Source organism: Chlorocebus sabaeus, chromosome 15 (assembly GCF_047675955.1).
Source record: "Chlorocebus sabaeus isolate Y175 chromosome 15, mChlSab1.0.hap1, whole genome shotgun sequence".
NCBI lineage: Eukaryota > Metazoa > Chordata > Mammalia > Primates > Cercopithecidae > Chlorocebus > Chlorocebus sabaeus.
In genome coordinates, this window is record NC_132918.1 from 66,781,762 (window position 1) to 66,800,196 (window position 18,435).

The following is an 18,435-nucleotide window of genomic DNA, read 5'->3' on the forward strand; positions in this document are numbered from 1 at the left end:
CAAATAGCCTTTATCACAAATTAAAGGCACAGCTATTTTTATGCCATTTGTTACCAATTTAATGATAACATGTAACACTGGATGGTTATATAATTATGTCATATAGATTTTTTCTTTTTATAAGTTATTCTCTTACTCTTTCTAACATATATACAATATACATATATTTATATATACCCCTGATAAATCTTGTTTTAAAGGTAAAACATCAACTTCTTTCAGCCTGATGGTGAATATCAAAGGCTGTTAGTATTTCACAACTCCACTGCAGAAATAATTGTCGAGTGGAACTTACCAGTATTTTTTAACACTATGTCATTGGTGTGCAATTAACTCAGATTCATATTTCCTGTTGTTAATAACATTAAATATATATTAATTGTTTATATCATGTCAGCAGGAAATCTAAAAAACAAGAAAAACCCATAAAAATAGCTAATGCTTAATTCTACCATCATACTTAAAGCAGAAACCTTTGCCTAAGAAACAACCCTACTGGTATGATATAAAGGGGATACTGCAGAGATGTAATATTCTCTGTTTTTATTGGATATGTACTAAATTAAAGATCTTTACTTTGCATTATCATTCTAGGTTATGATCCTTCATCCTTGAAACAGAAGAGTTGTACTGATTTCTTTCTTAACACCCATGATTCATGGGTTTATCTATTTTCAGACAGAGGTTCATTATAAACACTTCCCTGTTTCCAGCAATATATCTTCAGGGTGGGAAGTTAGTACTTTGTAAGAAATCACCTTTATTAATACCTCTCCCATCTCTAAGCTTAGCTCTGCTATATCTTCAAGCCATACAGGAGGGGAGAATGCTGACCAGGGAGACCTCCATGACACCATCTGGTATATGTTTATTTTTTGACTGCTTATTGATATGAAATAGTTGTTCATTCTACCTTTGCAATTCTTTAAAATCTAGTGGATTGAGTAGATTGAGACACAGCACTATTGTTTTACAAGACATCTACTGTATCTACTTTTGTTGGGATAAATACCCAGTAATTGCTGTCATAGCAAGAGGACCAGCACGGGTAGTACTATTCACAGTGTTGCTTTTGTTTTTGTTTTTTTTCCTTTTTTGTATGATTTAATCTACAGAGTAAATTATTTTATATACATTGGAACCAGTTAATGCCCTTAGACAATGTATAGTTGTTTCATAAAGCAGGAAAGACAATGCAGAGGGAAATACGTGCCCAAAAGCACAGTCACAGAGGCTTCAGAAGTTCTAGATACCACTACAAATCAATGCTGGAGATCACTTCTAAAACAATCAACGTTCAAGAGGAATGCTTTAATTTGGAGAAAATACCACTCCCTCCCTCCCACCCCCATACCTCCCCCCCTTTTTTATAACCTTTTCAATTCACTATCAAAAGTCCTGGCTCTTCAGATATACTTTAAACTATAAATAAACACTGCATAGTTCTCTTTGTTTGTTTTGTTTTTTGTTTTTTGAAAAATTATTGCAGTACAATTACTCCTATTTGGAATTTAGTAAGGAGCAAACAGCACAGGAGTGTGGGCGGTCCGAATGGGTCCAGGAGCTGGCCGCAGGAGTGCTGGAGGAAGCGCAGAAGTCTGGAACAGTGTTGCTGCTGGAGCAGTTCGAAGACTGAAGGGGGAACTCACTGCCACTGCTGCTGCAGCTGCTGCAGCTGCTAGAGGATTTGGTAGAATTCGTGGCGCCAATGGCTTTGAAGGTTCTTTTGAAAATACTAATTTTACCTGCAAGGGAGAAAAAGTATTGTAAAAGAACAACAGCTTTGGAATTTGTACTTAAAACCCAAAATGGTAGGGAGCTTTTAAAATATAGCAGTAAACAACTATAAAGAAAAAAGCTTTACACTTGTGAACTGACAACAAAGAAAATGGGAAGTATAGAACATTTTCGTTTTGGAAGAGTTGGAAGATACCTGAAAATGGCCAACCAGGAATGCTTGAAAAGTCCTCCAGAAAAGTACTCAGCAACCTTATTTTATTTTATGTTTGTTGAGCATTATGCTTTCAGAGGAAAGTATTCATCATGAGAAAATATAGAATATTTGTATCACCCTTTACACATACATTAACTATTACAGAGCATACATTTCTAAAGAGATTTTTAATGCTGTCGAATGCCATTCGACTATCCAAGTGTGTAACCTGGGTTACACAGAGAATGTTGTTTCCAATTGTATGAAGCACTATCCAAAATAAATAAAAACAATAAAATTCCACTTTCAATAGAGAAATTTTAAAAACAACCAAAAATTCCTTTTCTCCACTAAATTTTGACACGTTCCACTTTTTCTTTGTGCAAATGGTAACCACATTTTCTCAATCCTTCTCTACAAAGCCAGTTCATTCTCTGGCTAGTGACATCAGTAAAATACCTGTTCTCACTGAGAGAATGTTCCCATTTGTGGAGTCAGTAACATAGTGATAGTGAAGAAGAAGGGTTTATATACTAATAGCAACACAATTCTGACTACTCTGTTTATTTAAGAACCATTCACTTGATTGTCAAAAGCTACATCTATGCTGGACAGAGATATATTTCAGGGTTATGACTAGTGGTGCTGAGGCACTGTTTAGAATTCTTCACCTCCCAATCCAGCTAAAATTGTGTCTTTACAGAAAAGTAAAGTAACTTCACTTTTTTAAACTTTTATTTTAAGTTCAAGGGTACATATACAGGTTTGTTATATAGGTAAACTTGTGTCATGGCTTGTTGTACAGATTATTTCATCCCCCCAAATTGAGAAGGAACTTCTCCCTAACTCATTCTATGAGGCCAGCATCATCCTGATACCAAAACCTGGCAGAGACACAACAAAAAAGAAAACTTCAGACCAATATCCTTGATGAACGTCGATGCAAAACTCGACAAAATACTGGCAAACCAAATCTAGCAGCACATCAAAAAGCTTATCCACCACGATCAATTAGGCTTCTTCTCTGGGATGAGAGGTTGGTTCAACACATGCAAATCAATAAATGTGATTCATCATGTAAACAGAACTAAAGACAAAAACACATGATTATCTCAATGGCTGCAGAAAAGGCTTTCAATACAATTCAACACCCCTTCATGATAAAACTCTCAATAAACTAGGTACTGAAGGAACATATCTCAAAATAATAAGAGCCATGTATGACAAACCCACAGCCAACATCATACTGTACGGGCAAAAGCTGGAAGCATTACCCTTGAAAATTGGCACAAGACAAGGTGTCCTCTCTCACCACTCCTATTCAACACAGTATGGCAAGCCCTGGCCAGGACACTCGGGCGAGAGAAGAACATAAACAGCATTCAGATAGGAAGAGAGGAAGTCAAACTATCCCTGTTTGCAGACAAAATGATCCTATATCTAGAAAAATCTATAGTCTTGGCCCAAAAGATCCTTAAGCTCATAAACAACTTCAGTAAAGTTTCAGGATACAAAATTAAAATAACTTCATTTGAACAAAAATGGGCAATGCTACTAAACTAACAGGACACCTTGTACTGGGGTCTCATAATAGATAATCGCAGTTTTCCTTTAGTTTTGTTTTCATGTGTCAGCAGCATATAATAGCATCAAATAGTAATAAGATGTATTTTGAATAAATGTTTCAAAATGCAGGATTTAACTTATATTATAGATCAGTTGTTTTTAACTTTTCATTGAGCTCTGAGTCTCTCCGATGAAAGCTACGGTCACTTCAATCAGAAACAAACTAACAAAACAAAATAATATACATGTTCATCAATATTCATCTACAATGTCAAGATGTTTCACACAGGTTTTCTCTAAAGTCCTACCAAAATATCCAGGTCAGGACATTATCATAGTATACTTACTAATATAAAAAGCTTATTTGCAGTCATGGGAGAGGAAATACCTACAAAGTATTTCCTGGGTTTTATGGAATGTCCTTGAATGAATAATTAAATAAAACAAGCTACACTTTGAAACTGTTATTCCAAATCCAAAATTGTTGAGGATACCAACAATACCAATACTTTGTCTCTTAAACATATTAAAAAAAGATATACATGAATTTGTTTCTTCCTGACCTTCTTTCCAACAGTACTAACTTATATCAAGACCAGATTTCATGGGATTACTAACTTGACTCAAAAGAGTTTGGTTTTTCTCTTTTCCCTATGATCTATGATAAACCTGAGCTCAACTCAAAAAGGTAAAAGGTACTGGGCTGTGGTTAAAGGTGGCAAAGTGCCAGAACAAATCAAGAAACCAATAATTCCATTCGGGAATAAAGGCTGGACTCTTGCCAAATGACACTCACCCCCAGTGGATGTGCTGTCTTCTGTAGTTTGTTGTAAGGACTGTATTTAGGTTTCGGGGGCTTCCCAGCAGCTCTGTCTTTGTGCCTTCTACTGCTAATGTGCTATTAAAAGTAATTTAAAATGACAGCTTTAAAAAAGTCATCTCCAAAAACCTGTCACAAATATTGCTTTAACCTGGGGAAAGGTATTCATTATTTCATGCAAGTTTCAGAGAGACAAAAATAAAAGATCATGCACTTTTGTCCTGAGATTCTGATGCCTTGAGGATATATATATTTTATGCTATCCATATATATGTGTGTGTATATATAGTTTTTTTGAGACAGAATCTCGCTCTGCCATCCAGGCTGGAGTGCAGCTGCACGATCTCAGCTCACTGCAACTTCCGCCTCCCGGGTTCAAGCAATTCTCTGCCTCAGCCTCCCAAGTAGCTGAGATTACAGGTGCCCACCATCATGCACGGCTAATTCTTTGCATTTTTAGTAGAGATGGGGTTTCACCATCTTGGCAAGGCTGGTCTTGAACTCTTAACCTCTTGATCCACCTGCCTCAGCCTCCCAAAGTGCTGGGAGTACAGGCGTGAGCGACTGTGCCCGGCCTATTTTAGTATATTTTTAAACAAATAGTAGTGTCTTTTTTTTATTTCCTAGCTTTTCTTCTTATCAGTGCACACATCTCTTTTTCTTTCTTCTTTTTCTTTTTTTTAAAAGCATTTACAAAGGAAAGGAATGTCTAAAGGAATTTTACATGCAAATAAACAAAGATGCCCAGGAACGAATGAATTTATTTCCATACTAATGTTTATCGTCACATTTGTACAGTCAAATGTCAAACCCTTAAATTCTAAAGATAAATAACTAAGGTGCATAAAATCAGTAAAATATTGTACGTATGTATAAAACAAAACACAACATGAGGGCTGGACCTTCAGTTGGCAATGTATAAATGATCGCTTTGGAAGGCTATTCATAGTAAAAATGAATACAACATGATTAGTCATCCCTTTTGCAGGTGGCTGCAAGATCTAAACATACAGTACACCACCATATAATAAAACACATAAAATAAAATAATAGCTCAGTATAAAATTAGTTGCAGCATGTAAATATCTAAACAAATAAAAATGGAATACTGCAAATTGACCTTTAAAGAAAATCAACACTTTTGAGTGGAAAATCTGGTAGAGAAAAGATCTGATATCCCTTCTCCACCCACTCTTCATATACAAGAATAGTAAAAACTCACTGCCAACAATTTCTGAAAGGCTCTAGAATCTATTACATTTTAGTATTCCCTCAAGCAACTAAAATAAGCATAAATAAATCAGAACAGTGAAGGTAAGATAAGTGGGTTAACAGATGGGCAGATGGAGGGATGGATGAATAGATGGGTGGATGGGACAGAAAGACGGAAATAAAAATGAAGGAAGCACACATATTCTGCTTATAAGGCTGTCCCTTGTTGGTTTTCACTCCTAGAATACTTGCTGCTTACCTGTTTAAGTTGTGTTTCCGAGTTGACGTGCACATCACAGATTTCACAGTGAAATGTTTTATTTTGGAGGCCTGTATTTCCTTTATTAACAGGTCCTTTGCCTTTCACTCCTGCCCTAGGAAAGGCTTTGATAGTGCCACTTCCATTCCGGGCTTCCAGCATGGTTTTGTGCTTAGTACCTGTCAGGAATATTGAAAGGAAGGAAGGAAAGGGGGGAGAAAAGAAGGGTGGGAGGAAAAAAAATCTTAGCTAGTATATACCTTTAAGAAACAGTACAATAACAAAATTTGATGCCTCATTTTAGTGCAGCTTTTCCTGGCATTATGGGCAGATATATATACATGATACAGCAGACTCTAACAATGTGCCTTCATCACTTTACATAATGTTATTAAATTATTCATTTTTTCTAATGCTCCACATTACAAACAAGTGCCATTAGTATAGTAACGAAACTTTAGAGTCCTGAGGGGAAATTAAATGGGTGTGACTTCATTTCATTTCCTCTTGATACTAACAAGACATAAATGATACCTGACGAGGAAGAGTCATTTAGTTGCTAAAGGTATAGCTGGAGGTGATGTGTAACAAGAGTAATCAGTTTAAACATGGTGTGTTTATAGAAGTGGCACTAATTAAATACCCACTTTCTAAACAGAATGCAAACAAGCTTTCTTGGCTATGTATTTTAGGTTCAGAGAGAGAGAGTAATAGTATAAAGATCTTAATGACTCTGAAAAACAAATCCATTTTAGAATAGTAAAGCCCACACTGGTGGGTTATATAAACAAATGACCAAGAAGATGAGGGATGAACTCGCAACCCAAGCATATACTACACGATGGATAACTGCTTCTTTTTAATAAACAAATAACATCTTCAGGCCTTCACACATCATTCATGTAGCTCTAATTGTCAACCGTTAACAACATTTGTGTTTTGTTTTCTTGAGATCACTGTAGTTACATACTGTTCATAATAGCAGTTTTCTCTCAAAATTTTGCTCAAAATTTCTTTTTTCTTAGAGTTGATAAGTATTCTTCTTTTTTTTTTCACTTGGTCATGTGTTTCTTCTGTGACATTTTCTTTTATAATCATTTGTGTTCTTTCTGCCATTCTGATTTTAGAAATATTTGGTAGTAGTTTCCTGACTACTTGTATGTATTAGACTGTACATTCTGCAACCATTAAAGAAATGATTCTTAACTTCTGAGTTACAGGGCAGCTTCCCAGACACTAAGTATTAATGAGGAAAACATGTTGTGAAGGACACTCGAGGTCACTGCAGATGACATTATATTAAGTAAGGGACAATAAATAAATTAAACAGGTTTCTAGCCACATGTTTTCCTCTTCAAAATGATTACTTTTTACTGAGTCCAATATAAAAAGTAGTCATTCTTACAACCTAGATGGCCTATTTTAAATATCCATATTCTTATCCATTCTTATTAAAATGTTCATATTTCAACACATTAGAGAAAGGAAAAAGTCAATCTCTCGCAGGAAGATTGGAGGAATTGAAATGTGGAGCCAGAGAACTGCTCCCATGTAATGACTGTGATGCTTCACAGCAGCTTATTTTCGGTCACCTCCTTTGCAATATAGTGAGCACAAATGCTTTCCACTGCAGCTGCAAATGACATAAGTGGGAGCTGAAGATGACATAAGTGGGAGGAGGGCAAAGAAAAAAAGAAGTCCTAGGGAGCAAGAAACAAAATATGTAGATGATTATGAAAACTTCTTTATCCGAACAGACGATTTTATACCTTTTTTTTTTTTTTTTTTTTTTTCTATGCAGCTTCTTCAGCGACACTGAGAAACATTAGCAGGGCTAGTTTAGTTTAGGAATGGCTAAGAAGTTAGTAGGAGATTGACTGTCATCCTGATTTTCTTGAGGCGTTCCAGATTCACTTTTGGTTAATATCGTCTGTGATTGGTAGCTGGTGTTCCATAGGTGGTAAGCTGAATGGGTCCAAATACTATTTTAACTTATTCAATAATATTTAAGTCACTTATGTTGATTGGGAAGGAAAAAAGCCAGGCATAGGTGACTTATCTCAGCATTGAGTATTAAGTGTTCAGGAGATAATGGAAAATTTAAGAGATTTGGCCCCAATAGTATGGCTCAGCAATAGCAGGCAAAGATTCAGAAAATATGGTGCTTCTCAGAATATCTTTGGCAAGCTAAGACCCATCTATGTCATGTTTCTAGAGGAAGAATAGAAATGGGACATATGTGAACATTTTAGAAACACCCATCTTTTCAGAGTCATTGGGTTGTTAGAATTATTATTTAAGTATAGTCACTTCATAGAAGCTAGAAAAGATAGGACACTTAAATATACCCATACGTTATAAACATACACTTACACACACATGCACATGCACACACACACAGGTATACATATGATTAAAAATGTGGCAACATTGGGGAAGGGAACTTCAGCTAGTAGCTTTGACTCTAGGGTTACTATTCACCATTAAATGGAGTAGAACTGTTATACAGTGTAACCTCATACATTTAGTAACACTGTCAGTCATAATTGAATAACTATTAGTTTTATAAGATCTTAAAGCGTCAGTAGGCAGTAAGGGTAGCAAAATACAGCTAAAATTTAGTAAAATGTATTCTTAATTGTGAAGCATTTACATTTATGAGATAAAATATGCAATAATATAAACATAATTAATATTAGAAGAACCCCTTTGTATTAAATCTGTAATACCTTTCAGATACTGTGCTAAATTTTTTACCTACTCACAGCTATCCTATGAGTTAAGTGCTATTATTATCCCCATTTAGGAGATAATAAATTGAGACTCAGAAAGACTAAGTTACTAGCTTGTGGTCACAAAGAAGCATTACTGGATGTCCTTGGCAGGAAGAAAGTAAATTTCTAGCTAAGTTCCTTAGAAATCCACTAACAATTTCTAAGCCACCCGAATTCAGTTACACACAAATCTTTAATTTTCAATTTTGTTAATACTGTCTTTTCTAAACTTGGAATTTGAGTCTACAATTCTCCGTCCATCCCCGCCCCCACCCCCTGCTTTTTCTCATAATGCTCTTTTTACTGAGCAGAGCGCCACAAACGGTGACACTTTGCAAGGATGTGGTGCTGTGTGGCTGGTGGTCTCCTCTGGCTTCAACATCATGTAAACATCTTGCAAGGCTGTCCCTTCTTTTGTGATGGCCCAGCTAGGCAGTCACAAGTCTACTTCTGTACCATGCTCTTTCCTCTGAGGAGAGACTCTACAAGGAGCTAAGTGGACTGTTTTTCCCTTACCACTTCTAAAAGGCTGGCACTGACGAATACCTTCACTTGAAGCTTCATGATTTCTGAAAGGTGAAATCATACTCCAACGACAGACTAAATTCAGCACAGCATAAGGCTCCAAGAAATCATATACAGATATATATATATGGCTTTCTGCTTAATTGTTTATTTTGGAGTATTTGGGGGAAAGATGCATATTATGCTTTTATCTGTAAAAATCAAGTTAATATGGGGGCAAGGGACTAGCCTTCCCTTTTGTTTCCCATCATTCTCATAATTCCTCATTTTAGCTGACTTTCAAGTTTGGTACTGGCATAAAGGAAAGATAGGTAAACAGGAAAACTGGCAAATGACTAAAAAATTAAATAAGTCACACATTAGAAATAATTTATTAGGTCATAAGAAAAATTTAAAAAACAAATTAAGGAAAAAAGCCCCTAATTCCACCAACTAGAGGTATATCAAAATATTAATAATAGTTATCATGTACCAGTCTTTTATATTCTATTTATACATGTGCATTTTAAAAAGTTGGGATAAGTTAGCTACAGTGGCTTTGCATTAAACTCCTGTGAAATTATATATATACTTTTAGAAACGCACATGATTTTTAATGACAGCATAGACTTGTAATACACAGAGATGATATATTTAACCATTATCTAATATTAGACATTTGTATTATTTCCTTTTATTTCCCTATATAATTATGTTGTAATGAGCATCCTACTCATTAAATCTTTTATCACATTTTTGATTGTTTCTTTGGGATAGCTTTTCATAAGTGGTATTATAGGGACAAAGAATATAACTATTTTTAAGTCTCTCGATTCAAACTGCCAAATTATTTTCTAAAAATTACAAAGAAAGTTTCAGAGGAGTTTACTTTATAGGGAAATCATTGGCATAGTCTAAAAATTTTGCCCCTCTCTAAAATAAATTTGAATACCTTTAAGTTTAGTTTTTCAGAAGGCCCATTAAATACTATTTAATAGCATTTGACTAGATTTTTAACAAACTCATACAATAGCCAGCAATAATTTAGTTACCATCATATTGATAAGCTCAATGATTCAGCTTATAAATAGGCAGTAAAGTGGTCAGTCTCCACACAAACAGCAAAATGCAAAGGTGGTTTTTTTTGGTTGTTTTTTTTGTTTTGTTTTGTTTTGTTTGGCTAAGGTGTTTATTTATGACATTTGGTATAATAGCATTATGACTCTGGTGTGTCCTAAGGAAGGAAAGTGCTCTCAAATCTACATACCTGGAATGTGTAATTAGCATCAAACGCCTCCATGTGTTCTTTTTACATCTCTAAATATCAAGTTAACCTTTTATTATGTTGACCTCCTATATAGTATGGATTTTCCATGTTAATTTTTTCCTAGAGAAGAAAGCTTTGGTTTACATTATTAGAATATGAAAAAACATTAAGCACCTGGAATGGCATCTAGGTATCAGGTGACCAAATATTGCCCCAAATTAGAAAAAAAAAAAAATTCTATCATTTCTATTAGTTCCACGGTTGAAAGTAATTTGCTGATTTACCAGCAATACATCCAAAGTCCAATTTGCAAAGGTGAAAATAGAGACAAAGAAAACAAGAAGTCTAAAACAGAGAAAAAAATAAACATGCTTTTTTCCAGAAATGGCCCTGGAGGGAAAGCTCTGAAGTCATTATAGGGTAGGAGACAAGCCACACAATGGACCCTGTGACCAAAGGAAACCCAGGGAAGGGCTCTGCAGGCTGAGGGACCCAACGGGCAGAACACATGGCTTATCTGATAGTGGAGACAAATGTGCAAAATCAATATAGCAGCAAGCCTTGAAATTCCAGCCTGTGAAGAGAAATATCATTGACATCCAAAAAGCTTTCTTTATCCATAACGCCCTGAAAGTGTGACTAGAGAAAACACTAAGTCTCTCCCATGCTTCTCCAGACACACACTGAAAAATCTTTATATGCACCCATTTCTTCTGCTTAAAAACGAAGCCCTTCCTTAAGGCCATGGAAAACATCACATTGCTTCTATATCCATTCCCTGAAGAAAGCCTAGCGAAAGGTCTTAAACTTATTAACATGCAATGATTAGTAAATGGACAAATTAATCACACTTCCATAGTATAAATGCAACATAATGCTGTCTTATTCATAAAAGCAGTGCTTTTGTTTGCTTTTTGTGTAAACCAGTTTTATTCATTTTTTATTTTGTTAATGAAAGCAACAGATGTTCTTGGCAGAAAATTCAAAGAGCACAGAAGTACATAAAGTAAAAAGCAAAAGCCTGCCCACCTATCAACTTTAAGCTCCAAGTCCTCAGTAGTAACACATTTTCACATGTATACTTTCAGAAATGTTTTAAATATTGGTGATTTTATATGAGGCATAGATGGGAAAAATGACACAGGTTGAACATTTCACTGTTTTGCACATGAAACCTCATTTAACAAGAATAGTCATATAAAACAACACAGCCAGAAAATGCATCTTGACACATTTCTGAAGTCACTCATTCTGGTTGTTAATCAGTGAGAAGTCACCAGATGTGAAATTAGTAAACCCTAAATGCTCACGGTGATGTAAAAATTGTTTTATTAGGTAATATACCTCAAATCATTTACTATCACAATCCCCCAAACATATTATTTATGAATTATAGCTCTAGTACATAGAAACTTCTGTGACGATAAAAAGATTCTATATCTATACAAATATATGGCTAATATGGTAGCCATTAGCCATGTGTAGCTCTTAACCACTTGAGATGAGGGCACCGCAACAGAGAAATGGGACTGGCAATGAATTTCAATTTAAATAGCCACCTGAGGCTAGTGGCTGTCATTTTAGATAGTACAACTCTAATATTCAAATACGCCCTGTATGGCCGTGTGGAGCACAGGGAGTTAAGAGGCTGTTTTCTTAATCATTTGTAGAAAGTTTAAAGAATTTACAACAGAAGAATTGTGATAGATTAGTCTCTATCTTTATTTTCAATTAAAGGGAAGCCTTATCATTACCCTAGAAGATGTTGAATAGAAGCGGCAAACAATCTTTGGGCCTTAATAGCAATAAGGTCATGAACACTGACCACAGCTGAATGGCTTAAATGAGCTTTTCACATGAAACACTTCTGAATACAGAGTCACAATTAGACATGGACTTCTTGAAGACAATAACTAGGTCTTTCTCATAGTAGATAGTCAAGGAAAATTAACTGGGGTATTAGACATCAATACAGATTGATAAACAAATACAACTATTTTTTTTCATTTGTAAAAAGAAAGTTATGAGCTCAGGCTCTAGAATTGTGTGGGACAGATTTTGCCTCCATTAGCTGTGTGAGCTTAGGTTTCTTTGTGCTTCAATGTCCTCATTTATTTTTAAAAAGGAAATTATCTGCTTTATTGAAATGTTGTATTAAATGCATTTATTGTTTTAAGGATTATTCTTGACACTTCGATCTGCTCAATAAATTTTAATCAATCTTCTCATCCTTTTTTACATTGTTGCTTTCGTTAAGGCAAAAGTTTAGAACTCTCTAAGCATTTTAAAATTTAGTAAAGTCTGTCATTTGATAACTGTCTTTTCTTCATATTGAAACTTGGTAAGGGGATAGAATAAGCTCTGTCTAGAGATATAAAACAAAAACTAGAATGTGTTTAGCAAAAATTATCCAATGTTACTACTTCAAGTCATTACCAGAAAAATCTGCCCAAATTAGTAATGAGCTTTAACTCAAAGGTTTTCTTCTTTTTTCTTTCAAATTATACAGAGAAAACCATCAAAATTAGCTAAGCAAAGCACTACCTACTAGGATATTTGGGGGAATTTTTTTTTGTGGGGAGAAATTTTTTTAAAGAAAAAGAAAAACATCTTTTGTAATATTTGTATCTGTAGCATACAAGTCCAGGGAAGGGCTTCCAAATCTCTTTAAAAGACTATGTCCTCTTAAGGTGTTTAAAAAATTCTTAGACTGTGTTGTAAACACCACTAGTTAGCTCAAAAGAGGTACTTCCCTTTCCAAATTAAAAAAAAAAAATCAAAGTAGGAATGCCTCTGTTCAAATCCTGTTTTCCAATCTTACAGAATGCATATCAATTAATTACAACTCCAAACGATTACACACTAGTGAAAAATACAAAGAGAAAGCAAATGAAAGAACATAATTGATCTCCAAATAATGCCAGCAGCAGCTGTGGTCATACTAATAATCATGACATAATATTTGATCCATAAAAATGCCAATATGGCTTCTTAACTCCATTAGCAACAGAGAAAGAGAAAGAGAGATAGAGAGACATATATATACAAAAGCCCAGAGAGGACAACTAGCTTGCCCAGGTCTATAGAAATATTCTCTGCATATCTGGGGGCAAAATTTAAGTCTTATCACTTCAGTCCATTCTGCTGTCCTATACCACTGACAGTGCCTAATGGAAGTCGCATTCCCAAAATTTGCCTGGGGTCATTTGTTTAGAATTCAGAATGCATTTTCTAAGATTGAAAAACATGTTTTGAAAGATCATTGGCCTTCCCCTCATAGATACACATTTCTATACTTAATGCTACAGACCCTATTTTATGTATATAATGTGTTTCTAAAGGGGAAAAACAAGAAAAACACTTAGAACAATTATTTGGATGCATGGAAAACATTTTCCCACCCTGCAGCCCGGCTGTTTCAGACCAGAATTGACCTTCAAACCTGGTTCCCTGAAAATACAATCCAATCTTAACACTAGCTTTCTCGTATCTGGCTCTGAAAGAAAGCAGAGCAGTGTTTTTGAAGCACTATTAGAGGGGCAGGGATAAGTGTAGGAGACAGTGGAGTTCTAAAGGTGGGGCATTGATTGCGGTCTTCTCTGAATGCAGACAATAGAGGGGTATATTTAAAGAGAATTTAGAAAACAACCATTAAATGAACTAAACGGCCTAGGCAATCTACTTTCTACCAGCACTATGATCTGGAAACTCTAAATAACATCATCCCTAAAAAATATTTTGTTAGTCTATATTTTAAACAATTAATGTGGTTACTATTAAGATTTAGTGTACATTAAATTCACAGATTTTTATTGCTTATCTTATAACAGACACCACATGAGCTCCAGACACACACAAATTCAGCAACAAGTTTTTGTGTCATTAGTAAGTTCATAACAGTTCCAAATACTTTGAGCTCACTAAGGGCACAGTTCATGCATTTAAGCCCTGTGGTATTACATCTTTTTTAAAAAAATGTAAACATTAGATTATAAATTAACAATGATAGCACGGTGATTATAAATATGAAGAAATAGAATCAGAATTAATTTAATTCTGCCATTTTTCATGACTAATAGAAGTTTTTATGTTTAACACAGTGAAACAGAGTGCAGCCCAGAAAGTCTGACCATTTCATTTGGTCAGTCCCAATGGTCCAACTTGGTAACTGGCTACATCACACATTCCATTTGGGCTGCCTTTCTTTCCCTCTTTCTTTTACCCACTCCCTTAACCTCCTTTGCCTCCCTAAGAAACTATTTGCTCTCACATCCATGTCTCCAAATCTGCTTTTGAGGGAGTCCAAGCTGAAACACACCACAATGATCATACAATGAATCCTACATTGGTGGCTAGTATTCCTGGCAGAAGAGCAGGTATCTCTAGATTTTCTCTTCCTTATTTTGTTCCCTGGATTTCCTCATACCACACCCTAGGGAGAAGATATAGACGGAGCCAGCATGCATGTGGCAGTTGTTTAGTGCAGGTAAGATTGCATTCACATTTATCTATATCTAGAGGAAATCCTAGACGTGGTGAGCCTCCCAACACTGTTCAAGTTACAAATAATAGAAGCTGAATCTGAAGATCAGAAATGGTAGACAAAGGGGGTCAAACAGCATCTATTTATGTGTCTTTTCTTCTTCCTTTGCTACCATTAGACCTGACACAGCTTGCTGGTACAAGTCTAAGTAGAGCTCTAAAATGAGCATTAGGCCGGGATTCTGGAGTAGGTTCTTTTCAGAACAGAAAAAGATCTCTGATGCAGGAACGAAAATACAGGGAAAAGGAAACTCGAGGAGCAGCTTAGAAAGAAGGCAAGTAGCTGTGGTCCACCGAGTAGGCATAAGGTTCAGAGAGAACACTCTTACAAGGGAATTCAAGTAAACGGTGATAGTCACATTTCACCTCCTTAAACTCTTGGATAAGATTCTTATAATAGTTCTCAGCTCTGCCTGCAAAACACTGAAGTTTTATTTATTTTTTCTCCAAAAACTACAGTTTCCCATGACTTGGATATAATAATCGGAATCCCTGGGCATAGCGCCTGGGTACACACATTTTTAAAGCTCTGGGGTAATTTTGACATACAAAGTAGAGATAAGGACCTAGAAGCAGAATAGGAAAAATGTTGCCCTAATTTGACAAGTAATTCCTTCTTTGTTTCTTAATCAGATGTTTCTAATAAGAATTCAAGAAGAAAAACTCCCTATTTATTTATTTATTTATTTGTTTGTTTGTTTTTTTGAGACAGGGTTTCACTGTCAGCCAAGCTGGAGTGCAGTGGCACGATCATGGCTCATTACAGCCTCAACCTCCTAGGCTCAAGAGATCCTCTCACCTCAGCCTGCTGAGCAGCTGCAACTACAGGCATATGCCATCATGCCCAGCTAACATTTTTTTTTTTTTTTTTTGTAATTTTTTTGTGGAGATGGGGGTCTCCTTTTGTTGCCCAGGCTGGTCTCAAATTCCTGGCCTCAAGTGATGCTCCTACCCCAGCTGCCAAAGTGTTGAGATTACAGGTGTAAACCACCACACCCTGCCGAAATTCTTGATAAATAAACTCTAGTCTCAAAGGACATGGTGTGTTTATCTGTCAAAATGGATACCTCCTCAAAATGAATGTGTTTCTCAGTCACTACGTGGAATGGGCAAGGATTCTTGAGAAATAAATGGAATGCCAATGATGTTTATACTCTCCCAAATATCTTACATTCAAGATGAAGCATATTTGCATGAATAAACACATGGAAAATCTGCAAGGTATAGATTCTGCCTTAAGGCCAGGCACCTTTCTGTGTTTCTTAGTACCTGAACTCTTACTACAACTAATGTTTTTTGCAGGAGGAAGGTATGTGCTGAAGGAATTGTTCTCCATCTGCTATTACTCCTTAGAGTCTTCAAGTCAATACTTGAATATTACCAGCGCAGCACAATGGCTGGTCAATGACTCAACATACAGCTGCAATATTAACTCAGGGCATGATTCACAAATGATTCTTCTTCTATTATAGTTGCTGACAGAGTCCTGGCAACGGACCCAGTCTTTTAGAGAAAAGTTGATCTTGGCAATGAATCCAGTCTTTAGAGAAAAGCTGATAGTTGATTGAGAGTGTGTGTGTGTGTGTGTGTGTGTGTGTGTGTGTGTACACAGATGGGGGGGCATATATATATATACACACACATACAGAGCAGCAAGATGGAACCAAAATATATGAGTATATTGGGAGAGCATTTTGTCCTGGCTTGTCAGTATTCCAATATTTTCCTCCCTGCTATGGGAATTAGTGTTGAAGTCAGACAGATCTGGGTTCAAATCATGGTTCTGTAACTTAATTGGTTATGTTCTGTGCCTTCTCTGAGCCTCAAACAATTGAAAAGAATAACATTTTTAAGTTATTGCAAAGTTGTTGGACAGAGTAAATAAAAAGAGTACATTTAGAAATCACATCTGAATGGCTGCACACAATAAACACTTTCTTAAGTTTAATTGTCCAGTCCCATAGATTTAGCCCAAATAACATTTTTTTTTTATAAAAATCAAAATAGAGGGGTTTTAACCAAAGGTGCTTAGAGTCATGCAACTACACATTTTTCAACAGTACTATGGGCACAGTTTTAGAAAACGTCACTTAGAGGCAAATGCATGGAAATATATAAACTAGAAATCGTATAAATGCAAAACATATTTTAGGACTATATTTCATTTTATCTCCTAATGTTTAAAAACACACACACCCACCCACCCCCACACACACATCCCATGGCCTTCAAGCCCTGGAAACCACCTCTTGTCCCTATATAAATGACACTTTGCTTGTCATTTTTATTTTTTAATGGTTAATGATTTCCATGTAATAATTGCCAGTTTTCCTCTACCCCTTTGTCCCCTGCTGCAAAAGATCTAATCTATTCAGAGGAAGATAATTGCAGAGCTGCTGAAACAAAAAGAAATCGCTGCATCTCACCACTGTTGTGCGCCTCCAGCTGCGAGGTGGAGTTGACAGCAACCTTGCATAGCGAACAGTAAAGAAGCCGTTTTGCCTTTTCTTCCTCGGTCTCAGTAGAAGGACATGAGCTATTGCCAGTGGCTGTTGTTGGGCTTTTTTCCACTTTAGAGGTGATCTCAGTTGTCATAACACTGCTTTTGCGGATTTCCACAGTTGTCGTCGTTGATATTGCTGGTGTCCCTGCAGTACCATCTGTATTCGAAAAACACAGAAAAAAGGGGGGAAAACAGTGATATTATCATTCCCTATTCAGAAATGTCTCACAAATATTGCATTCTGCTTACAATGATAAGAGCAGCTAGCAATTGCTATTTGTCAAGGATGCATCAATCACCTCATAAAAAAATTTACACAGATGACCATATTTAATTTCATGTATTAAAATAACACTTTCAGATGATTCTTGAACATCAACATAAATACAAGTTTAAACTATTCTATGGGGTAAACATCCACAAATTTCTCTTGTTAACACATAGCCTTAGTACAACAATATTTATAATATATTGCAGTCTCTCAATGCATATTTCTAAATGGCTTTTTCTAGATTTTTAAACAATTAAAGTAGAAGATAAATGCTTTTAAGATACTTTGAATTTTTTTACTACTTGTCTATTTCGCTTCTTTCTTTCATTCTTTCTTTTTTAATTAAAAAACAGGTACAGATCCTTTTGCAATATTTATCCAAAAAGAAAAAGAAAAAGAGAAATTGGAGGCCTGATGCCATCGTTGCTTTGACCAGATCAACAGTTCAGAAAATCATTGCTCTACTTACAAAGAGTTCCAATTCAACCCAAGGTACAAAAATCATCAATATCAAAAGAAGAAGAATTCTAGTCTAGTGTATCTATTAAACACATGCCCTGTACCAAGCTGTACACAGGGAGTTTGTGGCAAAAATATTCAGACATCAATAGCCACTATTCACAAGGAATTCACAGGATGGCCACACCATGCTGTTGTCACATTGTTCTAAGAGTTAAATGATCATGAAAATGTTGAGGCACTGTCACTCTACAACCCTTCTGGCTCTAAAGTCTGATGCTAAATCTGGAGAGATCAATCTCTAAAGTAAAACTACCCTGTCTTA

The 18,435-nt window shown here is 35.7% G+C and overlaps 1 protein-coding gene across 1 annotated transcript in view; it reads right to left on the reverse strand.

Moving 5' to 3' along the window:
• Window positions 1–1,377: 1,377 nt before the first annotated feature.
• The window catches only part of ZNF385D (zinc finger protein 385D), a 342,912-nt gene continuing 325,854 nt past the window's right edge, over window positions 1,378–18,435 (reverse strand). The window contains exons 5-8 of the mRNA XM_008009275.3: window positions 17,304–17,537; window positions 5,791–5,969; window positions 4,296–4,397; window positions 1,378–1,745 (exon numbers count right to left, since the gene is read on the reverse strand). Of these exons, the coding sequence (XP_008007466.2) occupies window positions 1,512–1,745; window positions 4,296–4,397; window positions 5,791–5,969; window positions 17,304–17,537 (749 nt within the window). The 3' untranslated portion in view covers window positions 1,378–1,511. The remainder of the gene's footprint in view (window positions 1,746–4,295; window positions 4,398–5,790; window positions 5,970–17,303; window positions 17,538–18,435) is intronic.